Genomic DNA, 14,556 nt, shown 5'->3' with positions numbered 1-14,556 from the left:
GATAACCAGAAAATGAAATCTGTTGAATGATCATAGATGCTACAAAGTTCAGGTCTCCTCAGTGGTGTTTCATCTCCAAAAAATGATCAAAGTAATCAAAATGAAATGAAAATGGATGGAGCAAAAATTACTCCAGCATTTTCCCTGCTACATAACCTTGAAAGAAATCTCAGACTGAAAGTCTTTAAATCTACTGCTGCTTGCACTTGGATTTCTCTACAGGCAAGGTGCATCATGAATAGTGCATCTGAAATCTTGAAAGCTCTTTTGTCCACAAACCAGTTGTACTGGAGGGCTTAAACAAAAAAGAAAGAGGCTGAATTTAGTCTGAGAACCACCCCTCGATCTTAGCATCATAACAACTGTGCTCCTCAGTCTTGCTTGTTGAGCAGCCCTGAAGGGAAACCTAAATATCAAAACTATTGAAGAGCATGATGGAAGCACAGGGTTGGCTGCGACTGCCACAGGCTGTGGCTCAGGGGATTTCTTGGAATGAGCCTGAATTCTGGCCTGGGCAGTGCCTTGGTACACTTCACTGGAGCTGTCAAGCAACTGTCTCTAGATACTGATGCCTGAGCATCCCAGGCTGGGAAAGACCTGTTCCCAACAGCAGGAACAGCTCCCTACATGGAGATCTCTCAGCCTGTGGCAGCCTGTTCTCTGCTGGAGCCCTTTCTTATCACATTCTGATACCATGGTGGAAAGCCAGAGACAGACACTCTGCAAGGGCTGCTGTGAGGTGCGTTAAGTGACTTCTCCCATCTCCAGTTTGGGGGGAGGTTTGTTTGTCCCCCAGCGATGAGGTGGTGATCCTGGGCAGTGACTGATGATGCTTTTCAGTACCTGGAACACTACAGTCAGTTTCCACTTGAGACAGTGAAGTACCGGGGCCTAAATTCCAAGCCCTGAATCAAGGTTGACAGATAGATGTTGCCCACAACCAGGCAGGAAAGGCCTTCCTCTTGGTTTTCTCTTAAGACCTGGCCAAGCTTGGGTGAAAACAAATTAGGAAATTACCACCAGGTGCCCTGCCTTTAAAATTAACAGTATAAAGGCTGTCTCTGCTGGTAATGAGGTTTACTTATGTAGAGGATGAACTATATAGGGTCTCCTGATTTTGGAAGGGCTTCCTGACTGTCCACTACAAGTAGAGTTGCCAGTGATGGTGGGACAAGATCAAGACCAGAGCAGAAAGAGGATTATGTGTGTAATGATGCTTTCCCTTGGCAATCACTATATGATTGGAGTTGGACTGATGATTTGGTTTGTTCCTTCTCCCATGACCTGGTTTCTGACTCTGCTCACTCCTTTCTTTGCTACATCATATAATGTGAGCTAATGCATTGATCTCTTTGTTCTTCCTGCTGTTAATCACAGTGTATCCTTCCTGTATATTTTGGAATGGGATCTAAAGGTTTGGCTTGTATGTTTATTGCTAATGGCCTTATCCTTCTTACTAGGACATGCAGCAAGCAAAAGAGACAGGAGATAGGGCACTGCATCCTGGCCACAGCATTATGGTAACTGTGGGTAGAGTGATTTTTGTGGCTCAACATTTGAAGGCACCTTGGCTGCATGGAGACAAAGGAGAGAGGAGCTTCAGCAAGGGAGAAAGGAGGGAAGGACAAGAGAGGGGAGTGCTGGGGGGCATCAGGCACAGCAGACCTTGATGTTGCTGTATTAGCTAGAGGCAGCAGAAAGAATGAGGTATTTAATAAAGATGCTTGCTCAAATAAAATCCCTCCTGAAAGAAAGGAGTATTTAGAAATCACTTGGGGTTGTGTCTGCTTTCGTGGCTCTGTCACCAGAGCAAATCTATTCATCACAGCCGTGTATTAATGAATTAGTTAATTAAGTGGCTTGTTATTTAATAACACAGATTGCAAGTGTGATGAAATAAAAGTCCCCTTTGTAGCTAGAGGCACACCTTTGCCAATAGGCAAAGCAGTTCATAGTTAATCACACGTGTTTGCTCCCTGACAAAGGCAGAATTTGCTGAATTGCATGCACCTTATTTCCAAGGTTAGTGCTTACACTCATCTCTGGGAGTTTGTCAGGGCCTCCAAACCCACTAAGTTTAGACCTAATAAGCTGTCCAAGGGCAAACACACAGAGAAATGGTCAAATTCATTAAAGGGAACCAGAGCACCATTGTTTCTGAATCAACACTGAATTCCCTATTGGATAATACTGCCAGGTGCAATGCTGATAGAGAGGTTGGTTTATTAATAAGCAGTAAAGTCTGGAAGGTTCTAGCTGTCAGTGATATTTAAGAAGACAAGGACATAACAGAAACATGTGCTGGATGTTTGGCACTGCTACAACTTCCCCAGGTGATCTCGGGAAAGCTGCGTGATTTACATCTACGTTGGAACATCTCTGAGTGTTCCTTGGTATCCAGGTCAGGGCTGGTGCCTCAGCTTCACATTAGGAAAAGATTTGTGGGGTAGAAATGCTCACCTTTATCTCAGCCATCATCTAAAAGATAGCTCAGTGTGAAGGTTGGAAGGAGGCCGTATCTTAATGGTCTACAGGAGCCCCAGAGTATGGGACACAGTGCACAGCATTTCCATTTCAATGCTCAGATGACATTTTAGTCTCTCTCTGCATCAGATCCTGATGTGCAAAACAAACCCAAGACCTTTTCCCAGCCTTTCATGGGAGCTGTGAACACTGTAGGCTGCCTAAGTACTGTGGTAATGGGAGAGGAGGAGAAGAGCAAGTAGATATCTTGCAAAAGTTTAAAAGACCACGGGCATTTTCTCAGCTGCAAGATTGTTAATCTTAACAAGGTGGCCCCATTCCAGTTCAGACATATGCATTTCTAGGTTTTCTTTGAGTAAATTATCATCTCCACAAAACTCTGGCACTTGAAACCAGACACTTCTCTCCTACCAGTCTTCCTGCTGTGATTCTCCCTGTTCCTCCATGGTTTTGTTCTTTTCCCCTTCACCACCTTCCTTCTGACTAAGCTCTTGACTGTGATGTCTCCCTGCTTTTATTCCTTGAAGCAAGTCTGTTCATTATTTATTAGCTACCATACTCTTACACCATCTGTCTCAACTCATTATCCATATTCAGCTTGTCAAATTGACCTTTTACGGCCCTTCTCTGGAATCCTAATGTGTGTCTGTGCCTCCTTATATAGCTTTGTGCTGCAAAGCCTTTGCTTTCCAGCTCCTACTGTTAAACATTCCTCTCTCTATCTCACCAACACCCAATTTGCTAGTGTGCATCCTTAGCTTCAGAATGGCTGTTTATTCTGCTTGGCTGATGCTTGTTCCTTCTTTCATCTGCTACACACTCACTGTGCCAGCTTGCTGCAGCACATACTGTCTTAGATATGACCTTTAAAGCATCTGCACCAACTGAATATCAGGCTCGAAGATATAATCTCCCTTTAACAATCTGGGGGACTTTCTATCCCTTAGTTCCTAACGTGACATAGTGGATTACAAGTTAAATTTGGCCCACAGCCACTTTGAAGTCACCACCACATAAGGCAACGACATTTTAGTGCCCCCAGAGAAAACTCCTAGAAATCTCCACCAGTGTGCTTGGGACTGGTAAGCATGAAAAAGTGTAATGGCAGCTATTTGTGTTCATGCCACGTCCAGCTCTGCCCCCAAATTCATGAGCTGTTGCAAATGCCTCATCTTCAAACATCACAGCTTCTCTTCACAGAAAAATAGCCAAGCAATGCAGGACTTGGAATCACAGAATCACAGAGTGTTAGGGATTGGAAGGGACTTCTGGAGATAGAGTCCACCCTCCCTGCCAGAGCAGGACCATCTAATCTGGGGCAGGTCCCACAGGACCAAATTACACTGTAGATATTTTGTCATGGTGGAACAAAACATACACAGTATGCACCTACACAGAAATGTGTAAAAACCACCACAGATCAATACAGATTATCCAGAAACTGTAAGATGGCTTAAATTCAATAGACTCTCTAGAAGAGAATTTTGAACTGAAATGCTTTCTCTGTTAAATGATTAATCTGATCTGCTGGGAACACACTAAATTGCTTCAGCTCTGTTTTCCCTGCATTTCTCAATGTACCAGGGCTGCATTGGCACCAGTCTTCATCCAATCTACAGCATGGGAAAAGTGAATAAATTAGTCCTGTCCCAGAGCCCCCAGCAGCATCCTAAGCACGTCAATGATTTTTACACTGAACAGAGGACTTTTACCCTACCTGTGCTGCAGGGGAGCAGTCATTAAGTGCCATCTGTACTGCTGAAAGCTGGATCTTGCAATCAGGTGTTTTCAAGCCAACAACTTTCAAATATTTTGCTCTTCTTTTCACTCACATCTACTAACACAGAATCCGTGGCATGGATCGCTCGCTTAATGAGCTCCATGAAGAGTTTTTGAACCTGTGTTAGATATCTATCAAATAATTTCTTAATAACAAAAAGAAGTGTCAGGAGCATCTTGGTTTTATCCTTAGTTTTCACTCCATGTGGTGCTCTCCTCTGAAGCCTCGACAAATATACTTCCTTATCCAGAGTTCAGAGCAAACTCTTTTGAAGGTTGGCCCTGCTGCAGACTGATTTTTTTCAATCTCTTTTTGTCCAAACCTAGTTAGCCTCCTGTAAGTATTTGCAGCTACAGTGGATTGTTATAGCCATTAGCACATAACTTTACACCTAAAAACCATATACTGACATGCCTGCACACATAACCATGATGCCTGTGATGGCAAAGCAGCTCCTTTTGCTTCTGGTTGCCATGTCACTGGTTAAGAAAATTAGAAAACTCACCCACCCACCTTGATTTTTCTGAAGAAGAGTAGAAAAGAGAGCTGACCTTCCTCCAGATGCAAGGAGATTCCATCGTGGCTCTGTGATATAGTCCTCCCTCAGAACGCCTGGTGACCAGGGTTTCTTTTGGACATGAATTGCAAAGACAAATTTTGCTTCCAGCCTCGTGAGACTGGAGAGGGAATGGGAGGAATCAGAAGGAATTTTTTCCTAGTGATGTATATAGTGCTCCCTTAGCTGTCTGCAATCATATATAAACCTGCATCCCAAGGTTCTGACCTGTGCTTCCAATACCAAGAGTAGGTCTTCATCTGATTAAATCACACTGATTCACTGACCAGTGTTCAGATCTGAGAACATCCAACTGGAAATTCCCCAGGGACTCATTTCTTGTCATCACTATCTGATTAGGATATTTGATGGAAAGGCAAAATAAGGGGAGTGACTGCTGAAGACCTGCAAGAGATGTGATCTATTTTGATATAATCACCCCCCTTAAATAGCAGTCAATAATTTTGTTTCCTTCTTTTCTTTCCCCCCCCAACCCCATACACTTAATGACATTCCCTACAGTCAACTTCTTCTGAAAGTGTTTTGGAATCCTATATGCTCTGACACATTTCTCTGTGTTTGTCTATTATTTTGTCAGTGAAATAGAGTTGCAAAAAGTCAAGCAAGAATTAGTAAGGATTAGGCTGAGCTCCAACAGAGGTGGCCTGAGATGCGTTTATAATCCTTAGATATGAAGGCAAGAGCTGCTGTTATTACTAAGCAGTAGGTGTAATTTTTTTTATTCCACAGTTTGTGGATAGATAATATGTCAGGGCTTCCATCCTTGCCTGGCCATATCCCCTTTATTCTGAGCACAATTTGTGCCATTAATCCCTGTCCCTTCTCCCTGACTTCTGATTTCACTTGGTTTCTACCCCTCTGCCTTAGAAGCCTCCTCATTTCCTTTTTCTCACTTCACTCACATACATATTCTCTCCAGATCTTGCTGCTTTTCCCTCTGCACGATCCTTGCCAAGAACTCAGCCTTGCCATCTGTCCAGGAAAATGCTGATAGTGCTCAGCTCTCTTCTGGATGTTGAATCGTGTGGCTGCAGAAGCAGTGTTAATGTTAGCAAAAACAGAATAATGAGAGCCCTGTGAAAGAAAATCCCTCTTCTGCCTCGCAGCAGAGGGGTCAGATACTTTAGTTATATGCATATATACAGGATGATTTTTCCTATATTATATTTCTCTATATTGCCTTCTTAAAGATATACCTGATATATATTCTTGGGAGTGAAATTCGAGAGTTTTAGATGCAATTTTATTGATAAGAAAATGCCAGTTTTTCAAAACCTGAAGTTATTAGGGGAGAAAAAAGAAATGAGTTTGAGCAAATGCTTCTAATAAAAACTGGATCAAGCAGCTGACACACTGGCATTTCTTAAATTAAATGTTTGTTTTTCGGTTTGAAACAACTTTCTGTGCACTTTTTTTTTTGGTGCCAATGTAAAGGGCAACCTTTTACAGGATAAGATGAAACATTTTAGGGGACCTGATCTGAAAGTATTATTTTTGTGAATGAGGGAGCTACAGACTAACTCTTTAGATTCTTTTTAAAATTCTTTATACCTGTTGGAAAGAAAGTTTCAAAACTGTCCTGAGGGAAAAGTAGCAGTTATGTTATTTATTTATTTATTTTAAAAGGCTAAACTGCAAGAGGTCAGTGAAAACATGACAAGGACTTTGAGCAAAGCATGCATTTCTCCTGGGCCTCAGGGAGCTCTTTTCTCCAGTTTCTGATGTAGTGAGGCTTTTGGAGTCACCAAATGCCATCTCTTCATACAGCCACAGCTGCGAGGGGTCTGAGCAACCCCCCTGCAATTCACAGCAGAGGAAAGCTGTGCTGGTCCCACCTGCAGTCTGGAGGGATGCAAAAATGCCAAGGAGCCAAGGGACAGACCCAGGGATGCTCAGCCTGCAGCACAGAGCTGTGCCTCATGCACTGCAACGTCTCACCTCCATTTAGAGACATGGTGATCTGATGTTGCTGCAGTAGTCAGTCTGTCTAACAGGATTTGTGTAGCTGCTGGCTGCCTGGAATCCAGGATACTGCACCCCTGGGAGCTGGGAGTTATTAAGCAACTCAAAAATCTGGTCCTTCATGTGTACAAATGGATCCATTAATTGCATTCTCATTAAGAGTGTGAGATCAGAACTTCACAAAAACCTATCAGGAGCATTTTATTTCTCCTTTCAGCGCAGAAAGTTTCCTCTCAGGGTGTTTTTTACAGTCAGCTTTGTGACTGCAGAGTGTCCTTATGGTCACTGTAGGATCTTGGGCACCTTCCCATTGCTGCCAGCAGAAAGGAGCTCTGGGGGTGAGGATGTTTTGCTGGAGGAGTTGTCCTTCAGGCAGAATATTAAACTGCTTTGCCATCTGTTTTACAGGGATTATTCTGGTGAATGCTAAAGATCCCTTGAAAGCATTTTTGTAGTGTCCCTGTACTGCTCCTTATCCTTAGCATTCATATAACCTCTCCCTTCAGATGTTAACACTGAGTTTTCCCTTTCTGAGCAGGCAGAGGCAAAGAGAAGGATGTGTGTGTGTGTCAGCTCCTAGCCTTGGCTCTCTCCCCACTGCAGACATACGTGTACCCACAGCTCACTTCAGTTCCCACAAAGCAACAACCTTACTCTTTTTACTTTTCCCAGAAACTCCAGCATGCTCCAAGGTTCAACATACTTCATAAGAAATCACCTCTCCATAACTGCCCTGCTCACTAATTTGCTCTAAGCTCTGTTCTCTGCTAGAGCTCAGCTCCCTAAGCCCTGGACTCTCTTCATTTAGTGCCAGATACCAGAAACTCACCCTTCTCTGCATCCCCTCCAAGCTCTGCTGCCCCTCAGGCCACAGTTCACCTCCTGAGCAGAGCAGGCACCTCCCTTTTATGTGCTTTCAGAGGGACAAATGCAGGTGTTAAGCTGCTCTTCTTAAAGGTCTCTTTTCCTAGAGTAGATACCGTTTCTATTATGAGTCTATCCAAGACTTTAGGTTACTATTTTAAGTTGCAGAGCTCAAATGACTGAATTCCTGGCTAAGTATGCAACGTCTGAGCTGACTGAAGAGCTAACAAGAAAACTGCAAGGTGAATAGTGTCTATTAAAGAGTTGCTGTTAATTTGGAGAGTGCAAGTTACAGGGCTAAGGGAAGGATGCTTGCTAGCAGCAGGATAACTGATGGTATCGACTGCTGAGGAAGTAAATTTAAGGTAAATATGAAGGAGAGTGTAGAGGAAAAGATGTAGCACAAAAAATACATAGAAGGGAAGAAAAAACAAGGTTAGGTACTGAGAAATAAGTATTGTGCTACGGGGAATTGCAAGCAAGGCAAGGAACTGTATTCCCAGGTACTTCAGTTTTGTATCCAAAGCTCAGTTTGGCTACTTGGGGGAGACACAGCCTGAGGCTTTCCTGCCTCTGCCCCTCCCTCCTCTGCAGACTCTTGTTTTCTGGAGCCTTACCATTTGTTGTGTGTTTAAACTTCACTCTCAGAATGGTAGCTGTCAGTTTGAAAGGACCCCAGGTCGTTGTAGGCTCAATGTGATGTGTCTCAAGCTCTCATGCATCACTGTGAAGGGTAATTATAGCAATCCAAACCTGCAATCTTTATGAGAAGTCATGATGATTTCACATCTAAATGCTAAATGGGGCTGCTAATATGAGTGAGTGTAGCTCAGCCTGAGTGGAAGGGTGTTGAAGGATCAGGTCTGGAGTAAATCAACCTGTGCATGTGTGGCAATGAAAGGAAACAAGTAGTGTGAAGTATCAAAGTAAAGCATTCCAGAGTCCTAAGTTACAGCCTGCCTCTGGGCACTGCCCCTTCTGTCAGGGTCACCCCAGAAAATACCCATCCTACAAGTCAAGTGGGAACCCAGTGACTGTTATTTGCCACAAACTCTTTTGTGAATTACACATTCTTCCTGCCAGAGGTGGCTGTGGCTGCTCTGTGAGACTCATCAGCTCGTGCCATTATTTCCTATGCTGCCCAAGATGTAAGTGATCCCATATGGTAAAAAACAGTCTTAGTGTACCAGTGAAAGAGCAGGGATGCCTCAGTAGGTCCTTCTAAGTTTGGGGTCTTCTTTGGTCCTGTTAGTGTGGGAGGCAAAGAACCCAGCTTCCAGCCTTGGCAGCCTTTTAATACGGAACAGGAATATTCCCAGCACTTGGTCTTTGAGAACACACTCTTACCTTTTGAAATATAGGTGTAAGGCTAGGGGTAAGGTCTGTGGAGACCCAGAATCTGATTAGTTCTGTGATTGATCATTAGTTTTATTGCTACCTCATTTCCTGAGATGAGTTTTCAATACACTTCTCTAGCAACCAGAAAGGGACAAATACGGTGAGGTCACTGAGCTTCCTGCTCCCATGTTTGATGTTGCTTTGAAACATAACCTTCCAACACATGGTATTTAAAGACTTCCAAAGCAAGGCCTAATGTTCCTTAGCACATATTGTTCTTTTTTTCCTTCTTTTTTTTTTTTTTTTTTAAAAAAAAGGCTCTTTCCTCTACTTTTCAAAAGAAAATATGTCTCTGTGGAACTGCATTTTTGCTGCCTTGGAGAACATGATGTTCAGTTATGACACAAATCTTTGTCTAATCAAGAAAGTTACTTCAAGACTGGGAAGTTCTGAGTCTCAAAAGTACTCTTGGATTTTTTAACCATTAGTGGTGACACTCCAGCATTGAAACAAGAGCTGTGGAACCCACTTCAGTGCTTCTGATGGCTGGCAGATGTCTTAACTCCCCTGCACATTAACACCTCCATTGCAGATGCCAATCCTCCTTTTTCCCTACCTGCACTGATCAGAATGAGTTTGGGTTTCTTTTATTTATTTATCTATTTATTTATTTAAACTTTATTGATTGCTTTTTTCCCCAGCCCTGGAAGAATGCCCTGCAGCCTTTTTAACTTCATGCAAAATGTATTGTGTGATTCAGCACAGAGAAAGGGCAGAGGAACCACGTTGAGCCCAGTGACAAATGGCAGAGGGGGCAGAGAAAAGGAAGATGCTCTGGCAGAGCCTAGAGATGCTGTGTCACAATTTGGTGCCATAGATATATGGGTAGCTAGACAGAAATGCAGGGGAAGCTTTTATGAAGTTTCTTGGAGCAGCTTCACATGAACAATGTAGTCGTGACTCCATGCAGAGAAGTCAAGCATCTGTTCTTTCTTTCTCTTGGATGTTTGAGTTGCCAAAAATCACAGCGTTTGCAGAAGGACTGATGCCTTTTTGAGCATTTTGTGAGAGGGCTTCTACTGAATTCCTTCTCTGAAGTCATTTTAGCTGCATGTTGTTGAAACCCATGCTGTCTGCCAAGTAAGATCCCGAAGTGCAGAGGTAGTACTGTAATTCACAGTGTGTGCATTTCTGTACACTTCTATAGGTCAGCTGGTGATGTAGGTAGCAACACCCACATGCACACAGCCATGTGCCTGCCTGTGTCATTTCCTAGCTCATTTACACTGTATTTAGACAAGCAACTCAAAGCTGAAAGTGAAGTCCACACGTTGTGCATGCCCACGCTGCGGGCTCCTCTGGCGTGACTCGACTCAGCTCCCATGTGAGTCTCCTTTCAAACTCCTTGTCTGCAGCTGTGTGCAGCAACAAATGCAGGAGACCACTCGAGAGGCAGCTGGCTGAAAATGGCTTGGAAAATAATGAAAATCAGGTGTCCAAAATGGAAATGTGTTTAGATGTGACTTGGCTTCCCTCGGTTTTCCCTGCGGAGTGATTCTGTATTAGCTGTGTTTTTTGCTCTCTGTGAAAATTATCCCCCATTGATGGTTAGGTATGGGAAGAACAGAGCTTGGTGTGACTTTCAGTGACTTTATGTTGGCAGACAGTGTGTGTTTGTACATCTGTCATACAGACAGAGAGATACTAGGGAAAAAAGAATCTGTTAAATAAAATTAAGCCTGAAATCTGGATGAAAAAGAAAGCCAAGCTCATATTTTGTGTCATTACGATGTTAGCAGGTAGGTACCAGGGATGAGTGTGCTCCAGGTAGGTGAAAAGAAGCATATTCAGCAACCTGAGAGCTCTGTTGCAGCAGTGCAGCCTCCTAGTGTCCTGCTCTCTGTAGAAACTGTGACCATGTGTGGGAGGCAGGACTTCTGTGAACGACAGGAACTGCAACCACACATTACTGGACATTCTTCTTTAGGTTCTCACTTAACCTGTTAATTTTTCATTTTTTGTTCTGAGGCATTGGGTTTTGATGGTGCAAAGACATTCCTTAAACACTCTCTTGCCATTTTTTTGGTTTTCAATGGAAAAATGTGGGTTCAAAATGTTGAACATTAAACTCAGTGCATGTGTACTTGCAACCTTATTGCTGTCTCATAGCTGTTTCTTCTTTCCCAGAACATGACCTTCACCACCACAATGAATCAAGAAAGACCTGTCAAATCCTCCTAGCTCCCTGGCTGTGCAATTTGCTGTTCCTTTGCTGTTCACCAGCCAGCAGCTCTTCCCACCCAACGTGCAGAACAAGCCAGCAAGTCCCAAATGGCAGCTGAAAAGTGAAGCATTTTCAAAAGCTGTGTGAGACTCTGTCAAAGAGAAACTTTATATAGTAATTCTCCTTCTGACCCTGGGAAGCTGTGTATCTCAGCAGTTCCAAAGAACAGAGAGAAGATATGTTCAAGTAGCCAATACCAGAAACTACCCAAAGCAATATATAGATTAGAGTGGCTACAAGCAGTGATTTGCAGCATTTAGAAATCTCCATTCAGAATGGATGATGGATATAGAAACACAAACCTCTATCAAGGAGGCAGGCAGGCAAACCAAGATGACTACAGGTACCAGGATGGTAACTATGAAGGATATGCACCCAATGATGGCTACAACCGTGGTGGGGATGAGCCTGCTCAAGAAGAAGATGCCCAGAGTGATGTTACAGAAGGCCATGATGAAGATGATGAGGTCTATGAGGGGGAGTACCAAGGGATCCCACACCCAGATGACATTAAAGAAAAGCAGAAGAAACGAGCTCCTGCCGTGGATGATGAGTACAGAGACCGTGCTGACCTTATGGCAGAGAGGATGGAGGATGAGGAGCAACTGGCCCACCAGTATGAGAACATCATTGAGGAGTGTGGCCATGGACGCTTCCAGTGGACCCTCTTCTTTGTTCTAGGGTTGGCACTGATGGCAGATGGGGTGGAGGTGTTTGTGGTTGGATTTGTTCTTCCCAGTGCTGAGAAGGATATGTGCTTATCCAGTTCCAACAAAGGGATGCTAGGTAAGTGCCACCTGTGAACAGCTCTTCTAGTGCAGTAGACAGTAGCTAGAACATCTTTTCTTAGTGACTTGATGATTTTAGGATCTTCTGATGTTGTGTTGTATGTCAAGCATAGTGGTGGCTGGGTAGACCTGACTCCAGAGAGATGTTTGCACACTGCTGAGAAGGCAGCTGCTTGAAAGCAGCAGGATTGCACCACATCTAAGCCTACCTTATGGGTGTGCTGTGGCCCCAGTACTGGTCATAGAATCATAGAATCATAGAATCATAGAATCATAGAATCATAGAATCATTTAGGTTGGAAGGGACCTCCAAGATCATCAAGTCCAACCACCGAGCCACCAGGGCTCCAAAGTCCTCTGCCAAAACAGATCAGAATCTGTCAGGGTTGGAAGGGACCACAAGGATCCCCCAGTTCCAACCCCTCTGCCATGAGCAGGGACACCTCCCACTAGATCAGGCTGCCCAGAGCCTCCTCCAGCCTGGCCTTAAAGACCCCCAGGGATGGGGCCTCAACCACCACCTTGGGCAACCCATTGAGTCAGCTCACAGTCAGCAGGTCCACAGGGAGGAACTCACGGAGGTGTTCAGGGATAAATAAGCAGAAGGTTAAAGGTGGCCTTTCCTACTTGAGGATCTAGTGACTCAGGTTTCAGTGCTTTTAGGAACTACATTGCAATGAGAAGCTCACAACGCAGTACCAACCAAGCACGACAGTCAGGAAGGACAGGGGGCTGCTTGCTCTGAATCACCTGGCTGTTAGATTGTGGCTCCTGATGCTGTCCTGCTCTTCAGAGTTTTCAGCTTCTCCCAGGCTCCCCTTTTCTTCATCCCAAAGTCCCAACTGGCAGATCAGCTGGGCAGTCTGTTCCTTCTGCATACTGGTTTCTTGGTCAGAGCAGTTTGCTCATAGATCCTGGATCTCAAGCAGCCAGTGGAGGTTTCTTCCTAGGTCTGTGGAATGCAATTAATGTTCTGCGTGGAGATTAAAGGCTGAAGCTATTGGCAGCATCCCTTTTGCATCACCATTGACATCTCCCTGTGGTCAAAATACAAAGGCTTAGTTGTTGGGAGTGAGACTGGGTGGAAAGATTTGGATGAACAATTTTTTCCCTTGCACGTTGTAAGCCAAAGCCAGCAAAGCTTTCCAGATCTCCAAGAATCAGGAAAGCATCCAGCATGGCCCATAGTGAGAGCCAGTTGTGCAACAGTAGAGCACATCTGGAAGGAAAATAAAGGAGTTCTTGAAAGAACTGCTTTAGGAATGGGACAGTGTGTCTTGATGGACAAGTACTGGGGTTGTAGGGGAACCATCAGGGCCTGTGGTTCACATTCTGACTCAGAAGCCCTACCTGATGCAAGGTAAATGCAGATTTTGGGTTAACCCTCAGCCTTTGACTCCATTCTATTTGCATTTTTTTCATGTGACAAATATGATAATTATCCTTCTGTAGACCTTGGTGTACTGAGGTCCTAGAGACTTTTCTATTTCTTCTTTTTTTCTTTGAACTGGAGGATCAGGATATTTATTTCTACAGTTTAATTTTATGTCTTAAAGAGTTTACTGACTTTTTTTGTGTTTCAGAAACCACATAAAATTCTAGCTCAAAATATTTCAGGCCAGATACTGAAAAAGGAAACCACTTACAATTGGATCCTGATTTCAAAGGGACTTCTGAATTTACCAGCCCCCTGTGGGACACCAGGCTGGGTGCCTTTTCAGCAATGAGACCTCTTTTGAAAAGCAGGTCATTTATTTTAGTGACTATATGAAAGCAGAGATCTTCTGAAACTCTGAGCCCATAAATATCTATCTCCATAGAGCTCAAGGTCTGGCAGCCACCCGAGGCAAAACTTCAAATGTCACAAGAAAATCTATCTTTGAAGTATTTGTGGCCCAACCACAGGTAAAAATGAACAACAGCAACAGAAAAAATTCCCAGAGAGCTCTTTCTGCTTTTTCCAGCTCAGTATTTGCAAGGCTGAAGGTTCAGGGTGTTCTGATAAGCTCTGAATAAGCAAGGAGACATCTGGGTCTGTATCCAGTCCCAGCTCCAGCCTTCTGTGCATTAACCAAGATAATCTGGAACTGCTAATTAGGGGAAAATCACTCTTTTAGCTGTCTTTCCTGCCCACTTTTAAAGACAACTCTTCAGAACCTGTTTTTTGAGAACAATTTCTTCCATCCTTAGGCTGTTTTTTTGGGAAGTGCTGCTGTCAAAGCCTGTATTGACACTGTTTTGTGGCTTAAATATGAGGAAAAAAAAGAATTTTCCTAAACCAAATAGAAGTTGATTCATATTAGTCTGAGACAGAGAGGAAAGTGGGTACTTATGGTAGTGCTTAGTGGTTATTGATTGGTTTTGTACATGATGCAGGTCTCTGATTCAGTTTGTCTTATTTGTTAAATGGACTTGCTTGTCTGCTGGATATTCCTCTCCTGCAGGTTTCTTCTTGGATCTGAGGTTTGTGAGATAATCC

At 43.6% G+C, this 14,556-nt stretch overlaps 1 protein-coding gene across 1 annotated transcript; it reads left to right on the top strand.

The window, feature by feature from the left end:
- Positions 1-11,564: 11,564 nt before the first annotated feature.
- Positions 11,565-12,075, top strand: LOC103781217 (synaptic vesicle glycoprotein 2B-like; the record flags this gene model as incomplete). Its single annotated transcript, XM_008948920.1, has 1 exon — positions 11,565-12,075. A coding segment is annotated over exon 1 (511 nt), but the record flags the coding sequence as incomplete, so codon positions are not given.
- Positions 12,076-14,556: the final 2,481 nt, after the last annotated feature.

Source organism: Merops nubicus, unplaced genomic scaffold (genome assembly GCF_000691845.1).
Source record: "Merops nubicus isolate BGI_N331 unplaced genomic scaffold, ASM69184v1 scaffold6531, whole genome shotgun sequence".
NCBI lineage: Eukaryota > Metazoa > Chordata > Aves > Coraciiformes > Meropidae > Merops > Merops nubicus.
The sequence above is the reverse complement of the archived record's forward strand: the minus strand, read 5'-3'. Positions and strand labels throughout refer to the sequence as shown.